Source organism: Eumetopias jubatus, unplaced genomic scaffold (genome assembly GCF_037043125.1).
Source record: "Eumetopias jubatus isolate StellerSeaLion01/CBP00866 unplaced genomic scaffold, mEumJub1_p1.0 scaffold_10, whole genome shotgun sequence".
Taxonomy (NCBI): Eukaryota; Metazoa; Chordata; class Mammalia; order Carnivora; family Otariidae; genus Eumetopias; species Eumetopias jubatus.
The window spans coordinates 123,312,532-123,330,476 of NW_028274816.1; the positions used below are offsets into that span (position 1 = coordinate 123,312,532).

The 17,945-nt window shown below is 56.7% G+C and overlaps 1 protein-coding gene across 2 annotated transcripts in view; it reads right to left on the reverse strand.

Annotated features, from left to right (window-relative positions):
- The window catches only part of RAB11FIP4 (RAB11 family interacting protein 4), a 37,295-nt gene extending 19,770 nt beyond the window's left edge, over positions 1 to 17,525 (reverse strand). The window contains exon 1 of one of the 2 annotated variants that reach the window (XM_028109080.2): positions 17,433 to 17,525. In XM_028109080.2, coding sequence (XP_027964881.1) covers positions 17,433 to 17,462 — 30 coding nt within the window. In that variant the 5' untranslated portion in view covers positions 17,463 to 17,525. Of the gene's footprint in view, positions 1 to 17,179; positions 17,199 to 17,432 lie in introns of those variants that run through there. The other variant, XM_028109082.2, reaches the window with a different exon arrangement.
- Positions 17,526 to 17,945: the final 420 nt, after the last annotated feature.

The window sequence follows — 17,945 nt, forward strand, 5'->3', positions numbered from 1 at the left end:
AGTTGCTGGAGGGTGCTAGAAGGCCACTACTCATTGGCTTGGAGACTAGGAAGTATGCCTTCCTCAAGAGGCTAGGCCTGGGGAATTATCGGAAACCAGGGGTTTCTAGAGAGACCGGTGGCCTGAAGCTGGGAGAACAGGCCCTATCCAGCTGCTCTGGTGGGGCAGGTCTGCATCCCCAGTGTCCCCCTCCACATCCCCACCCTGTCTCCAGCTGGGACTGGATGCAGCTGGCCCTGGCGAGAAGTGGGTACCCAGAGGCGCACAGGCTGCCCGTGGAAGCCCCTCTCCAGTGAGAGCAGCATTTGCCGGCCAGTGGGCCCCAAAGTCACCCCTTCCCCTGTAGGAAGGTGGCACAGGCTGAATTCAACAGCTGGTAAAAAAAAATTCCCACAGTGGGACAGGGCATCCCAGCCTCAGGGGGGCCAACAACGCCCTGCTGTCCACCCTCCCCGGCGGGGGGATGCAGCAGAGCCCAGACACCAGGACTTCATCGGGCTCTCCCCACCCCCCCCCAGCCCTAGTGGGACGCCACCTCCAAGTCACACACACCATTACTCCATTTTCATGGCAGCTAGGGCACAGACTCCAAGGGCCCCACTCCTACGTTCCCCGCGAGAAGGCAGGCCCTCCGGGGGATCACCATGGGGACGTCTGCATCCGAACCCCCAGCATCAGCACCACAGGAGGCACATGGCAGGTGAGCGGCAAGTGCCTGTGGCAGCAAACCGCACCGGAGAATGGGGGGCTGGGAAGAGCCCAACTGTGGCAACCCCGAGGCCCAGGTGCCCAGCTGGCGTGCTCACTGGCCACCATGCAACCCCGGAGGAGCTGTTCAGTCTCTGAACCTCATCTACAAACAGAGCTGGAAACACCCAGCTGGCAAGGCTGCCGTAGAGAACCTACGTAGAACAGTGCCTCATACCTCACGGATGTTGGGAACATGGCAGAGAGGAGAGGGGGGCAGAGCAGTGTTGGGAGCAAGCTCTGGAGGTGGACCCGCTGGGTTCAAACCCCAGCTCCACCCCTCAGCTCTGCAACCTTAGGTTTACTGAACTTCTCCGTGCCTCAGTTTCCCCATCTGCAGAAGGGAGTTAACGGTCATCAGGAAATGAGTTAGTACACGTGCTAAGCACACACAGAAAAGGATCAATAAATCTGAGCTATTATGGTCTTCGGTGTGTTGAGAGAAGACAACCAGGGGTGTCTCCAGGCCTAATGGCCTCTATCCGACTCCGTCTCCGCCACGCCCGCCCCCCCGGGACCCTATCCCGTTGACCCACAGTGACACACCAGGTGGAGTTCGGCTGGGTTCAAGCTTCTGGAGGCCTGAAGTCTGCAAGTTACAGAGGTGCAGGTGCCTCCTTTCTCCCCACCAGGGCCATCTTCTACATACGCTCTTGGAAGGTCTCTCTGCACGTTAATTACACACTTTAGTAAGTGTTAGGATGAGACACTGCCTGGGCAAGGGGGTCCAGGAGGCTCGGAGGCTCTGGCTCACCCACCCCCAGCCCTGGCAGCGGCTTCGCTTCCCAGGCAGTAACTCAGAGCCAAAGAACAGCTCGGTGGGGACAGGGCTGGGTAAAAATAGCCCAACTGGGCACATCCCAGCTCCCCTTTGCAGCCAGGCACCAGCGGGCACACGTGGAAGGTAGTGGGTGGGGAGCAGGGAGGTGGCGGACACAAACCAAGCCTGGTGCAGGGGAGAAGCCAGGATTGCTGTCTGGGTGATGCTGAGCAGGTGTCAGGGGGAAGGGGGGCTGGGGATGAAATCCCTTGTCACAATCCCAGCCAGCCCCCTGCCCAGGAAGTGTGACAGGCGTGCTCGCAGTCTCCCTGGGTCTTCCCCATGGGTAGCAGAAGACTAAGGAGCTAGCTTGCGGATGCCAACGCCCCCAGGTCCAGATAGCAGGGATTGGCTCACCTGGGCCAGGATCCCCTTCCCACCACTGCGGCTCAGCCACCCAGCCAGGCACGGCAGCAGCAGAGATTAGTAAGCAATCCGGGCTGTGCCCGCCGCCTGTTTGTGGCTGCCAACCCCTGCCCCGAAGCCAGGCCTTGCTCTGCAGGTGGGAGGTCGGTGCTCATCAGTGGCTGATAAGGTTCTGGCTCAACAAAGGGTGGCTCAGATGCAGTCAAGGGGCGAGGGTGGGAATAAAGGGGGAGGTAAGTTTCCGAAGCCCTGACTTCGGAACAGAAGTAACCTTGCCTCAGATACAAGGCCCCGGCTCTTCCCCAACAAGGTCAAGGGCAAACTGAGGAGCACCAGGTCACCAAGCCATTAGAGTTCATTTTTCGCCTGTCTTGGCCAGCCTTGGGGACTGACTGCATACGGTCAGATGAAAGCCCAAGCGTCCCACAGGTGGGGGAGGCCAACGTCAAGAAGACGGGACAGACTGCCACGTTCCCGTCCCCAGGGGCCAGATCAGAGAGTGGCCAGGAACCACCCCTGTGTCGTGCACTTCCTTCCCTGGCCCCTGGAAGTTCTAAGTCACCCAGTTTTACAGATGGGAGAACTGAGGCTCTCAGGCAGACGGGGTTCAGTCCCGGATCTGGCCCCCACCGGCTGTGGAAGCTCAAGCTGGTACTGAAAAGAGAAAGGGAAAGTAAGGCTCGAGTTTCTCAAGAGCTCCCAGGCCATTTGCACAGAGCAAAGGCACTCGGATAAGGAGGCCCTGCACACGCCCCCACAGTGGAAGGGGTGTGGAAGCCCACAGGGCCTTCTTTTCCATGCTCTTAAGCACAACTCTTGCATAGGCTTTTCCCCAGTCTCACACTTCCGCTCCCTCAACAGACGCAGCTGCTCAGGTAGTGTCACAGGCGTGCAGGAGAAAGACAGGGCATGATGTAGCTCCGAGAAAAACTCAGAAATGAGGGTATCCAACAGCCCCCCTGGCAGCTAACCTAAGACCAGGAGTAAGCAAATTACACAGTGGCAGAGCAGGGGGACTGAGTCGTTAGGGATCTAATATTTCCCCAGGAAGGGGCTGACAGGGAGAGTCTACAGCAGGCCCTGGCAGCGTCCACCCGGGCACTGGCCAGAGGGGTCTGGCCTGGTCTGGTCTGCCTGCCCCGCATGGCCGGCCTGCCCCAAAGGCTGTGGGGTCCGACGAAGCTGGCACCAGGGCTAGAGATCATCCAATGGCCACTCGGACCTTCTAACCAGCTCCCCTGTGTCCAGGTTCACCCACCACACTTCTGATCACAGCAAGCTTCCAGGAGCCTGTGGTCGACGGGGAGAGGTGGGCTGCCCAAGCTCACTGCCAGAGTACACTTCTCACCGTCAGTCAGTCAGCTGGTGCTCTGGCTCTGCGTGTCCCTCTAGAGACAATCTGTGGGCATGGGTGGCACCCAAGTCCCAAAGGGGTGAGGGAAGGGCCAACAAGATCTGGTTCTCAAGCCTGTTAGGCTGTGGGCCAGACCCTGGACCCCACTGGGAACACCCATCGCAGTGGGGTCACGCACTCCACTGGGAGACCCTCCAAGCCCCCTTTCCCCACCACGCCGCTTCCACTCCAAGAACATGTCAAAGCATTTCAAAAGTCAGTTAAAAATTAAAAATGTATTACTAAAAACGGAGGGGAAAAAAAGGAATAAAAAATGAAGTCATCCAAAAGGATACAGAAAAAAAGGAGGAAAAGAAGACCAAAGATCGTAACTCAACCACAGTAACAATGCAGTACATGAAAATGGAATAAACCATACTGTTAATAAACAAACACTGTCAGGGCGCCTGGGTGGCTCAGTTGGTTAAGCGACTGCCTTCGGCTCAGGTCATGATCCTGGAGTCCCGGGATCGAGTCCCACATCGGGCTCCCTGCTCAGCGGGGAGTCTGCTTCTCCCTCTGACCCTCTTCCCTCTCGTGCTCTCTATCTCTCATTCTCTCTCTCTCAAATAAATAAATAAAATCTTTAAAAAAAATAAACACTGTCTGACTAGATAAAAACAACAACTATGTGCCATTTACAAGTGACACAGTATAAACATCAGGACACAGGCCAAAAATAAAAGGATGACGGGGCACCCTCCTGGCTCAGTGGGTAGAGCATGTGACTCTTGATCTCAAGGTCAGGAGTTCAAGCTCCAAGTTGGGCCCAGAGCTTACTTTCAAATAAACAAATGAATAAAGGTGGAGATTTTAGTTCATCTCTCTTGGTAACTGATGGGGCAAACAAAAGAATTAGAAGGGAGATGGAAGGCGCGAACCACGCAAATGAGAGCTGATGCAAATCGCATGCTGTCCCCAACTGTAGAGTGAAACTGTTGGATCGAAGGTTGACGAGGAACTGGATGCTGGCACAGTACCAAAGAACCACCCGACACCCTCCAAACACCCTCTACCCCCCAATATCTTGACTGTGGAGAAAATAAGCTATTGTCACTTTAATACAGTGATTAAACCTAGCATCACTAATTGGGAACAGACACCGGCCTCCTGACTGGGCACAAGATGAAGGACACAGCCTCCCCTACTCAATTCTAATGAAGCCTTAAGATCTAACTCCTACTAGGGGTGCTCGGGTGGCTCAGTCGGTTAAGCGTCTGCCTTCGGCTCAGGGTTCTGGGGTGGAACCCCACATCCTCGGGCCCCCTTAGTGGGGAGCCTGCTTGTGCCTCTACCCCTCCCCTCTGCTCGTGCTCGCTCTCTGGCTCTCTTGCCCTCAAATAAATCAATAAAATCTTTAAAAGGTGCGTTTCTAACAAGTTCTTAGGTGATGCTGATGGTCCCAGGACCACACTATGAGAACTGCTGTTTTAGATTAAATCAAGAGGCACAAAAGCTAAACGTTAATCTTGATTAGATCCCAGCTCAAACAAATAAGCCAGCCACCACCGAGCTAGCAAGACCTATTGGGGTCAAAATGGAAGCTGGAGTATGGACTAGATATTGCGTGGTATTAGGGGATGATGTTTGCTAATTATGCTTGCTAATAGTTTTTTTTTTAATATTTTATTTATTTGAGAGAGAGAGAGCATGAGAGGGGGGGAGGGTCAGAGGGAGAGGCAGACTCCCCGCTGAGCAGGGAGCCCGATGCGGGACTCGATCCCGGGACTCCAGGATCATGACCTGAGCCGAAGGCAGTTGCTTAACCAACTGAGCCACCCAGGCACCCTGTGTGCTTGCTAATAGTTATGAAGAAGACATACCCTTAGTTTTGATACCATCTTGCCTAACTTCCTTTCAAACGGTTTAGGGAAAGTTACACGGAGAGATAAAGCCAATATGGTCACAGCACTGGAGGGCAACCGGGGTGCGCAAATCCTTGCTGGGGCAGTCTTCCCTCTTCCCCCATCCCCCCAACCAGCTCCATGATGGTCTGTCCTGGTTGCAGGGGCTGGTTTGGGCTCCATGTGAAACACTGTGGGGGTCCTCTTGTGTGGCTGATGGAGTCCCGACCACTAGAGGGGCTGGAAGGTGGGCTCTGGAACCATGGGGGCTGGGATGGGGTGCTTCAGGCAAAACCCTGGGGAGCGACGCAGGCTTGGTGGACCCACCCTCAGTGGCTTCCCACAGTCGGTTCTTACAGCTCTTATTTTTTTCAGCATGTTAAAAGACACATACGTAAAACATGAAAGACAGTCACCCCAAACTTGCTGAACTGGTTAAGGAAAAGTGTATAATCTCTGACAAATTTAGCTCTATTTAAAAGGAATATGCAGAAGTGAAGCCATCCTTAAAGAATGCTACACCCCAGAGACAAGAGTCAGCAGAAACAGGGAGCCTAGTGGGCCAGCACAACCCCAAGGGTCAAAACCCCATGAGCTGAATGGGGAGCAGTCTAGGTTCTGAATGGTCAGATCAGGCAGCAATGATGGCTCAGCCTCTAGAAGGTGAATCATGAGTCAGAACACTGGAACCTCTTCTGAAGGTAGCCCTTGGCCAAGAGACACCCCAAAGGGCCCATAACCAAGAGTGGGCCTCTGCCTGCAGGCAGAACTGCCTCCCATCCCCTCCACTCAGGGCTCTCCCTGGATGCCGGGCTCCGCTCACACTTTTCTTCCTCCTCCCCTTGGAGGATGGCTCCAGAGAACTTTCTGTTATGGGCTGAACTGTGTCCCATCACCCCCAAGTTCATGTTGAAGTCCCAATCCCAGTACCTTCGAGTGTGACTGTTTTTGGAGATAGGGTCTTTAAAGAAGCAATTACATTAAAACGAGGGCATCATGGTAGGCCCTAATTCAATCACCTGGCACCCTTATGAGGAGGAGATTAGGGGACACACACACACACACACACACACACACACACACACACCCCCACACACACACACCCCCGATGTGAAGACACAGGGAGAAGCCAGCCATCTGCAAGCCAAGGAGAGAGGCCTCAGAAGAAACCAACCCTGCTGACACCTCGATCTTCAAGGTTAGCCTCCAGAATTGTGAAAAAATTCATCTCAGTTGTTCAAGGCAGCCGGTCTGTGGTACTTACCCTTTCCTTCCCCCACTCGGAAGCCTGTATGGAGACCCTCGGCCCTACCTGGACTTGGCCCCCACCTCCCCACCCTGATAATAAAGGCGAATTCCTTCTCGGTCAATTCAATTCAACCTCCAAAGAGAACTACTGGATCTCTAGAATCTCGTCAAGAGATTGGGGGTTGGTTTGTTTTTGTCTCTCCTCAAAAGAAATGTTGCCTTCTCTGTCATGATCATTTTGAGATACTGAGATTTCTAAAGAGACTATATTTTGCTGAAGCTGAAGCTTGGTGGATCTGTAATTATCACGATGATGTTTCAAAAACACTATATATATAAATCTAAGTAAACTATTTTTATTTCTCGTGTTACCTCAACAGTATAGGTATATTTTAATTTTAAAGGAAAAGTATACATGGAGTTCAGCCAGAGACATTTAAAACTGCAAAGGCAATTTCTGTTTGCCCAGAACTATATTTAGTGTAGTTATAATACAAATGTCAAAGTTATTTTACCTAAAAAGTGAATGGTTTACAAGAGGAGAGATCAGCAGTTAGGCCTGGAACCACAGGCCCATGCCCATCCACAGCCCTGGAGCCATATTCTGACTCAGGGCAGGCCACCTCTGTGGCCAGGAGCACTCAGTAATTGAACGATATATTACCAGTTTCTCCATGCCAGGCGGTATTTCTGGTTACTTGGAATCCAGAGCAGATTTCTTCCCTGTGCTGTGGTCAGTTTGGGAAGGAGGGCCCTCACCACTCCTGGGGCACGCGGGCACCTTGCTTTGCTGGAACACCAGCCTTCCTCAGACACGGCCAGGACTGGAGTCCGCCTCCCCCTTCAAGGCTGGCTGTCCAGGGTCAGGCAGATGCTGCCGCTGAATCTGGCTAAGCAACCCATCTCCAAGGAAAAACCACAGGGGAGGTGGCCCCAGGGTGAACTTCTGCTCCCGTGGGGAACAAGCCCTTGATGGGGTGTGGCCGTCCTAACAAAGCCCTGGGTCCCAGATCAGAGTGCCTCAGTGAACCTACCTCCTGAGCAAAAAGGATCCAAAGAGGCCATCTAGCCTAACTCCAGCCCCCAAACAGAGCCAACAGTCTTGATTTTCAAGTGAGAACGTGGACCTGAGAGGCAAACTGTTGGGGATTAGGAAAACAGAACTCAAATTGCTTCCACATCTGGAAACCAAGCCCAGCAGCCAGCCCCAAGAATTCCAGGCATGTCAGCTGATGGAGAAGATGCAGGTCAAGGGAGGTGTTTCCTGTGAGCCGAGGCCCACCCCCTCCCCCGGCCCCCACGCACCTACCCGAATCCACAAGACCGGTCTACATCAGAGGCCGACTAGGGGAAGGGGACACATGGGAGGACCCACCAAGTGGCCAGTGTCCGTTCTGTGCTCTACCGAGGTGGCCTCATTTTCTTGCCCCAAAATCCCTGCACGTAAGTACCAGCTCATCCTTATAGGTAAGGACCCGATGTCCATGGAGTTGAATCTACCTTCCCCTGAAGTTATGCTGTGATTTTTCTCTACGGCCCTGCTGTCACACAACAAGGTTGAGCCACGTAAACCCGAACCAGGAACCCCCGGACATCAATCACCCTGTCCAAATTCTCCAAAAAGGATTTCCCAAGTACACGCTGGGACGCGGCAGTTCCCACCCGGCCATGGGATCTGTTGCTCTGAAAACCAAAGCCAGGTGTCGGGCTACTCAAATGTCAAAGGCGAATTAACAGGCTGCAGGTTGAAAGGGGTACACATCAAGGGCTCTCCGGGCTCTTTGAACAGGCAGCTATTTTGGGCTACAAATTATAGCTTTTAAAGATGTGGCTGTTTGAAGTGAGGGCTTAATTACTCACACAGTCAAGAGTTTGTGGGCCTCGCTTTGGGGGCTCCATGTTTCACCCTCATGCTAAGGAGGGCGTAGAGAGGAGCTTGGGGCGGGCGGCTGGGGCCCAGGCCAGCTCCGCCAGGTGGGCCGAGCAGTATTCCTTCACCAGGCACCCTCAAACGAGGCCACGATCTGCTTCAAGGAGAGCACACCTGAACAGAGCTAACCGACCATCTGGAGCTGGGGCAGGTACCTCCCTCACCCCCTCTCTACATGGAACCCTTCAGGTTGGGAAGGCCAAGCAGAGTGCGCCAGTGTTCACCCACAGCCGATGGCCAGAGCTTCCAGGGCGGACAGACTGGGATCAGGCAGGCCACGGCCCACAGCCCCCCTGCCTCTACTTTTATAACCTCCAGGCATTTCCCATCATCCCAGAGCCCCCGCAGTGTGCCAGCTGGCTCTGGTCAGGTGCTCCCTTCTGTCTTCCTGCCTCTGCCAGGTCCAGCTCCTGGGGCCGGGTGTCCCCGGGGCTGCTGTCTCACACCCGGGCTCACTAGAGCATCGCTGGCCAGAGTGCAGCTTGGGGGCCACGGGCCAGGGAGGCGGAGCCAGCTCGGGTCCCTTCCCAGACTGTCCCGAGGCAGAACAGGTGAGAGCTCTGAGTCTGACCACGAGCCATGGCTTGGGGCTCAGAGGGCAGGAGGTGCCCAGGGTGGGTACAAGGCTATGAACTGTCCATTAAGGTCCCCATCAAAGAGCCCAGGCGCTAGCTTTCCAGTGGCCGCAAAACCAGGCCGTCTCAGCCCAGCACACATAGCCCCGTCCAGCTGGTCAGCTGGTCTCAGCCTCAGGACATGATCCCTCCCCTTGTACCCCAAGCTCTTGTCTGACATGATCACCACCCCCATGCTTTGGCTCCTTATGCCTGAAACACAATTTCTCCCCATGCCACAAAGGCCCGTCCCTAAACAAGCCCCAGGCAGAAAGTCACTGTATGGGGGGGGGGGGGCAATCCTTCCCCTCCATGCACACCTTCCCCAGCCCAGAACCGAGCAACTAGAGCCCTACAGCCATCTCTAGGCACAAGCCCCATAAGCCCCTTCTCTGCTCCCATGACTCCCTCCCTGGGACGCCGGGTGAGGTGGTCTTATCCTCCCCAGCCCTTATATACCACTTTAAGGAGAGACGGATTACCCAGAGGGGAAATTTTCCCATCCCAGCCTTGGCACAACTGACCCACTGGTTGCCCCTGTCCCCAGTAAGGAGCTGTGTGGTGGCCTTGCTTCCTGGGGGGTTCCAAAGGGGCCACCACACCAGCTGATACAGGCGCTCTGTAAGCAAAGTCGCGCCCCCCCAGCCCGGTTTCTCTCGGGGCTAGTGAATTCATCATAGCCCTTGCCACACACAAAGGACAGAGGTCCACCCTGTGCCAGAGCCCAAACAGCACCTCATCAAGGAGGGGGCTGGGAACCTGGCCACCATACACAAAACTGACGGAGCTGGGCTACCGGCTTTCATCAGGATCTCAAGAGGGGGAGAGACAGAGGGACTTTCTGACAAGAATGGGGTTTGAAACCACCTCCTGCTCTGAGAGCCGCCCTTCAGCCAGCATCTCTCACTGAGGCCCTGCTCGGGATGGCCCACTATCAGCTGGATACCCCCACATGGCTGTCACCCAGTGTCTCACACTCAGCCCACTGCTCTCTGAACGAGCAGCCCACCTCGTCAACCCCATTCCCCAAAGGTGCAGAGGTCCTGACCGCTCACTCCATTCCCTCCCCGAGGCTAGCCACGCTGCCCGATGCATCCTGCTCACGCGGGTCCCTGTGCCTTCACCCCTGCAGTTCCCCACCCCGAGCGCCTCCGTCTCCCGGAGCCCTAAAGAAACATAAAGTGGTCTTAACCATTTGAGGAGGACCAGGAAAGAATACATCTATTAAGCACCTAGCACGTACCAGGTACTTTTGTGCATCAACCACCATTCAGATGGGAAAACTCAGGCTCAGAGAGGTCAAGTAACCTGCCAAAGGTCACAGAGCCAGCAGGGCTGGGATGTGAACGGGTCTGATTTTAATGCAGCAAAAAGGGTACGGAAAAGACGGACTACTCTCAGTGATGGCAGTGTCCAACACGCAGCACTGGAACGGCCTCTCAGGTCGGGCCGTGGAGGCCACGGGCACAGGAGGGAGCAAGGCGGGTGGCACCAGAATGTGGGCTTGAGCTGGAGGCTGCAAGGACCACAGCACACTAGACCACGGATGACTGCCAGAGGAGGCTCCTGGGGCCTGTGCCACCCTGGCCACCAGGCAGGACTCCCTCCCCTTCCCCTCCACGGGGAGCTTCAAAGAGGCTGCATGCGGGGAGATTTGACAGAAAGGGAGAGGAGAGAGATTGGAAGGAGAACTGCTAAAAGGAAACACATGTGAAAATGAAAACTCAGGCAAAGTGGGAGGAGGAGGGAAAGGAAGGAAGGAAAAGATGATGTTCAAGGATTAGAAACTGAGTCAAGAAGCCCCGATAAATAATAGCCCTCTCCCTCTGCTACCTTGGGAAGGCCAGTAACCCACTCTCTGCCCTCACTTCCCCCCCTTGTCCAGTTGGAACAGGGCAGTTGAGACCCAGCAAGAGAGAGACAGGGAAGACGCCTTATGCACAATCATGACAACTGTGGAGCCAGGATCAGCATCTGACAAAGAACGTGAGGCTCAGAGAGGTTGCTCTACTCGCCCAAGGTCACACAGCTCGTGTGCAGCAAAGCGGGAATCAGAGCCCAGGTCGGCCTGGGGGCCAACCTTGTTCCGTTGAACCACATCATAGTGAGTGTCCCCTCACATAACCCTCCCACCACTGCAAGGTGGCTCTGCTCCCTTCCTTGAAAAAAACTGGGCAGGTTACGTAAGTTCTCTAGAGGTTACCTAGTTTCTGTGTTTCATTAAGTCCAAGATGCCTTTGATTTTAAGATGCACTGTTATTCCAAGTACCCTGAGAAAGAAACAGCACTGCCGATTAAATGAAAGCACACCAGCGAATGTACGACTCATACCAACTTGAGATGTTAAAACATGGGGGGAGAAAAAGAGTGTCTTAGGATCTGTAAAACACGGCAGGAGTATAGTGGGGAATGGGGACTCAGGCACAGTTCCTTGGACTGGGCGTGGGACTTGAGGGGTAGAGGAGAACTCCTCGCAAGCACCTGCACACACACATGCACGCCTAGCTGTTGCAAGATCCTTCTTTGCTAATAACCGACGCAACCTTGTAGATAATCACACAAAAATGTGCTGGCCAGACCTGCCTGTCAACAAGAACCCTCATTTCACCAGGAGGGTTTCCATTCAAGGTTACTTAATATTAGCAGCAGAGCCCGGCCTGACCACCACCCACCCCGGCCCACTTCGCCTCCGTGGAGCTGTAGACCTCAGAGCGGCCAAGCTAGATGAACAGGTAGGCTTGCTACTTGGAACACGGCCAAGGGCAGTCACGCAACATGGCCCTGTGGCTGACAGTCCACATCGTTCTGTCTGGCCCCCTCCCGATCTCTAGGCACCCTGTGGGCTGCCAAAGTCGTGATGCTTTAATAAGACCCTGGGGGCTGGCACTGGCAGATGGGCACACTGTTCCAGGCTGGCTTTCCGGCTGGCCCGGGCGGACAGACGGACTGGCCCTAGCTGCTGGCGAGAGGAGGGTGGGCAGAGGGGCGGCCCCTTCCCCTTGGCGGGGTGGGAAGGAAGGATCAGGTGCGGGGCCCCACACCAAGCCCCGGGGAGCTGCCTGTCACCTCGGGACACGCTTTGCATCTCATTCCCAGATTGCCACACTGGGCGCCATTCACTTCGCTCCAGCCCCAGAGTCTGCAACGGCAGAGGCCGAGTTGGTTTATTTAAAAAACACAGAGGCTGAGGAAGTGGAGTTTCTCCTCCACCACTTTCCTGCCTCTGCCCGGACATCCTTCCCGTGAGAAATTCGGTTAGGCGCTAAGGTTATCAGTTGCAAGAATCAAACCACTAGAAGCTTGCAGGAACTGAAAATAACAGCTGCCTCATATGCCAGACAGGGTCTGAAGTGCTTTTCATACATTTACATGGTGATCCACAGAACCACCTTCCGAGGGAGGGGCTAGCATCATCCTCCTTTTCCCTAGGAGAACTGGCACAGAAAGGGTCAACAGTCTAAGATTGCACAAGTAGCCACTGGCCCAGGCAGGACTTGAACACAGGCCGCCTGACTCCGGAGCCCAGCCTGCTGGGCACCACGCTATCCTGCCTCTCTAACCACCCACCAGGCACCAACCGAGCCTGGGTCAGAACCCACTCTGGGCTTGTTGGGTGGCAGGGGCTCATTTTACCTTTGCCATCAGCCCACAGAGGCTCAGAAAGGTGAGGGTGCCTTGCCTGATGTCCCAGAACGAGCAAGCTGCAGAGCCAGGGACTAGACACATGTACTTTCTGGCTCCAAAACATTTTATTCTACTTGAAAAAAATAGGCATTGGGTGGCTGAGCACGGAAAGGAGGCACCCAGGTTTTGAGGTGGATTATTTCTCCCAGGAAAACCAGTGGGTAGGAAGGAGACACCTGCTCCTAGTGTCTCTCCTATCTGAAGAGGGAGACTGAAGTCCGGTGCAAAGAGCAGACCCTGCCTATCCCCCCTCCGGCTCTTACCCCAAGTCCGCTGCAGACCACACCGGCTACCACAAGCACAGGTTCCCTTTTCACGCTGTGAGGCTTGCAGAGCACAGAGGACGGTGGGGGTGACAGCAGATGACTCAAGATGGCGCGAGCTCCCACCCACTCTCCCCCACTCGGGTTCTGTTCGGGCCTTCCTCTTTCTGGTCCCTTAAAAGAGAAAGGCTCCCAGAAGCAGGGCCACGGCTATTAATAATAACTGCCACAGAGCTTTGTTTTCATTTGAATCATGTTTACATCGCTGGGAAAGAACCCACTTGTCTGGGAAGAGGAAACAGGTTGAATCAATTATGAATACGGCCAAAAGTCGGAAAACTTCCCATTTCTTGAAGGAAGTTGAGAAGCGGGGTTGGAAACGGTGTTACTTGTACCAGCCTGCCAGATGGGGCTGGAGCCAGAGGTCACGCAGACCCCTTGTCTGTGGGTCTCTGGACCTCCACGCAAACCTCCAAGGATGCACAGATTTCTCGTTGTCCCCTTTCTCCCTGTACACACACACACACACTCCCTCGCTCTCTCTCTCTGGGCGCCTAGGCTGGACAGAGATTAGACCCGAAGCTGCTGCCCAGGTAGGCGAGTAGGCTTCTCAGGAGACCAGGGCCCAGAAGTGTGCTGCCCGTGGAAGGAAAAGGAAGGCTTGAGCACCTTGGGGCTCGGGGAGGCCAGGAGCCCAAGGAGAGGATGGGGGGACTGGCCTTGCTGCACCCCTGCTAGCGCAGACCCGTGGGAACACGGAGGTGGCCCCAGCGGACACACGGTTGTGTGCGCATCACCCAGGCAGGTTCTGCTGGTACCATCTGTGTGGTGGAAATAACCAGCAAGAACGGCTTCCACACTCACGGGGACAGGCTTCTCCGACCTGACCCCGGCCAAGGACAGGAAAGTCCACAGCAGCAACAGCCAGATGCAGACCCTTCTCCTCAAGAAATGCCTCCCTGTGGGGCGCCGCGGGGGGCGCTCAGTGGGTTGAGCGTCTGCCTTCAGCTCAGGTCGTGATCCGGGAGCCCCGGGATTAAGCCCCGCGTCGGGCTCCCTGCTCTGCAGGAGCCTGCTTCTCCCTCTGCTTCTGCTGCCCCCCACCCCCCTCTTGTGCTCTCCCTCTGTGTGTCAAATAAATAAATAAATAAATAAATAAAATCTTAAAAAAGAAAAGAAAAGAAATGCCTCAGTGCCCAAACCCCTCAACAGCAAGCGTTTGCAGAGGACAGCAAGAAAATGCGTTTTGTGCCTGTGGAATTCTAGTCTCGACTGTGTGCTGGTCACCTCCTCCCGTTCTCCTAGGGTCTGGGCGCTCACTTGGCAGCACGAGAGGTCCCTGATCTCTCTGAGCCTGTGCCCCTTGCCCCAACCTGGCTCCCTCTCCAGTCGCAGCAGCCTCCCTCGTCAGCTGTGGCCCCACCTCAGGGCCTTTGCAGCAGCTGCTCCCTCAGCCTGAACCTCTTTTGCCAAGAGGCCACCTCCTCAGCGACGACTTCCCTGCCCACTCTGTTTAAGTCCACAACGCCCACCGCCCTGCTTGTGGTCCGGCCGCCCTGTCCACTGGCCACCACGCGGGCTCCACGAAGGCAGGGACTGCCACTATGTCCGCTGCCGAACCTCGGGCGCCCAGCACAGAGTCTAAGAGCACAACTCAGACGCTCCAGTGTCTGATGGAGGAACTGCCTGTGCCGGGTGATGTGCTGGGTGGGGGCAGGGCAAACAGAAATGGGGAAAGGTCTGTGCCCTGGAATGCCACCTGGGAGAGGAGCTGACTCTACCACAGCCGGGACGGGTGGTCACACAACGTCCAGTACGACACAAGGCGGGTCTGCCAAATCGACGCGCCTGCCTTGTCGTGCCCAGCTGACCACGGGGCAGAACTAGCCCATGGGTAGACCAGGCAGGGGAAAGACCCAAGCAGTCCTCCTCCTTGGAAAGGCCAGTGATTTGATACCATCAATGCCCCGTTCTCGAGTGAAGAGCCAACGGAGCAGACCCAGAGGAAAACAGAGCCCAAACCCAGGGGTTGTACATGGCTGGCAAAGCCAAGGCACTGCGCCCCACTGCCGACGCCAGGCAGCAGGCAGCCCAGATAAAGATGCTTCCTTTTCAAAATGCACTTGAGCCCTGTGCCAGGAGCCAGAGAACAGGGCCAGAGAGTGGGCACCCTGTGCCCAGGCTGTCCCTCTCCATCCAAGGTCTGGAGATGACTGCCTTCCAGGAATCACTCACCTGATATCTTATTGGGAGCCTTTCTCACCCCCTCCACCTGCTCCCTACCCACAGCTAAAACATATAAACTGAAGTAAAACTGTAAGCAAGATCAGTTGCGAAACATCCCTTGGCATAAAAGGCCAGCTCAGAAGAGGGACTGCCAGCCCTAGGGAAGGAAGTTTCTAGCCACCTGGAGGGGGAGGGAGGGAATGCGGGAAGGTGAGAGCCAGGAGGGCTCCAGGAGGGCTGAAGAGAAAGCCCTAGATGCGGGGGCAGCTTGTCCCACCCGTAGGTAAGGGGGCTAGCAGGCCACAAAGGGGCCAATGTCCTGAGGGAGGGGCAGAGTGCTCTGAAAAGAGGGAAGGATGGGCAAGTGTGGGGGCCAGCAGAATATCCACCAGGAACTTCTCAGGGGCAACCCAGAGCCTCCCCAAGGCAAGCTGCTCCGGGCTGATTTCTTCTTTTCTTCCCTTACTTGACGAAAGGTCCTTTTTAAGGTAGTCTCTCCCGCTGGTCTTCCTTGGGACAAAGGTCACACCTCCCGCAGGCTCACCTGGCCTGGCCAGTCAGGTCCCTCCCTAGGCACAGTCTTATCTCTCTGCTGGCCTTAGTCATGCACCCCACCCCCTCCACCAAAGCCTGGGCCCCCCCCAAATAACAAAGCTGTTCCCCAGAAGGCATTCCCCAAGCCATGATGCCTGCTACAAGTCCCAAATTCTTCCCTGGCTTCCCCATTCCTCCAGGCCATACACCCCTCCAGTGAAGTCACAGGGACCTCAGAGACAACCCATATCACTGTGCCTGAGGACTCAGGGCAGTTGGGCAGGAAACAATTTGGCCCAGGTTTTCAGTCTCCCTACAGTCTGCAAACACCTTAGGGGCAGGGAAGTGTCCCTGTATACTAGCACCTGGGCACATAAGCAGTTCATGAATGCCAGCTCAGCAGGGTCAGGTTTGGGCCAGTCTATCTGGGTAAGCTGGTGCCCGGCTTAAAGCAAGACCCCAGTCAATGGCAGTGACCCAAGGACTCCACCAAGGCTGAGCTGGCTAGTTATAGAGAGACAGAGATCCCTACAGCAAAGGTCTGATTTACACATAATTGGTCACCTTCCCCGCTTTGAGATTCCCTTTTCCCTAACCCGGCAGCCACATTTCACCAGGGGAAGGACCTAGGGAACGTCCCATCCCTTTCCCTGGAACCCAGCCGATTAGCACCTGCTTCCACCAAGGGAAGAGAGGGGTTTGGTGGACCATCAGAAACCAACCCAGCTGTTTGCCAAGGCAAAAAGTGTAGGCTGAGCCCAGGAATCCGGCCCCCTCACAATCCTTTGAGGAGGCGGCCTGTATATAAGACAAGGAACACTGGCTTGTCTCTCAGGGCGAGGGATGTGTCACCTGCAGCCATCTGTGGGAGAGCATGGCTGGGGAGAATGATAAATGGAGAAAGAGGTACACTGGAGGGTGGGCACGGATGGGAAGGAACACCGGGCTGAGTCCAGACTGGGTTCCCACAGCACAGACATGGCTCGTTCTCCAGAGGCTGCTCCGCCAAGACCTCGGAGACGCTAGTCGCCCGCAGAGAAGCGGCTGTGACAACAGCAACTACTACCTGCAGGCTCTCGGGCCGGCGGGCAAAGAGCTGGGACTCCGCACACACCTCCGGCCTCGGAGACGTCTCGGCTGGGAAGGGCCAGGGCCCTGTCCCCAAGCCCCGAACTGGGCTGGTTCTCCCCCTTGCCCGGCAGAGCCCCTCGGAGAGGCGAGGGAACCCGGGAATAGGCTCGGTGCAGCCGCCAAGAGCTACGGAAAAACTTGGCCCGCGCACAGCCCCCTCCGGGACTCGGCGGAGCCAAGGGCAGGGAGCTGGGACAACACCGGTGCCGGAGGGGCAGGCACGCTGCGAGCGGGGGCGGGGGTGTCCCGAGGAAGGCGTCCTGGCAAACCAGCCCCCTGCCCAGTCCACTAGATCCCTCTAAAAACACTTTGGGAAACCGCGCCGAAGAAGCGGCGCCCTCTCCCCGCGCCCCCGGGCTAGCCCTGCCCAGCCCCGCACCTGGGAGCCGGCAGAGGGCCAGGTCGGGGCAGCGGAGACAGAGGCTTCTCTTCCGTGGCCCAGCGCGCCAGGACGCAGGTAACCCGACCTCCCCGGCCAGGGCCGAGAGGGCACACTCCCGGGGCGGGAGCGGGCGCCCGGGCTGCGGGCAAAGTTCCGCTCTCCGGCAACTTCCCCAGCCCCGGGGCCTCCGGCGCGGCCAGGTGCGCGTCGCCGGAGCCCCGCGAGCCCGAGCCTCTGGGCCGCCGCTTACCTGGCCCCCGGGGGCGGGCGGGGTGCGCATCCCCCGTGTGGCGGCGAGTCGGTGCGCGGCGGAGGGGCGAGGGGCGGGCGGGCGCGGGCCGACGGGACGGGGAGGGACGCGGCGGGGAGCGCAGAGACTGTCCCCGCCGCGCCGTGGCCGCTCGCTCGCTTTCCGCACCAGTTGAAGGCGCCGGCCCCGCCCCCACCCGCGCCCGTTGCCGGGAGACCCGCGTGGGCCGAAGGGCTCTTTGTATCAAAGCTGCCGTGACATCACGAGGCGCCCGGGCTCGGGGCTCGAAGGGGGCGGGACCTAGGCTCGGGGGCGGGGCCGGAGGAGGAAGCCGGGTCTGGGAACTCGAGCCTCGGGGGGCGGGGCCCAGGTAACCACGCCCCCTAAGGTAGGGGCAGGTGGCTGGGGCGGTGCGGACCAATGGCGACGCGGCCCCGGACCGGGCGCCTCGGGAGGTGGGGCTCGCCTGGGCCCGCCCGAGCCCGCGCCGCGAGGTTGCTGCTCCTGGGTTTG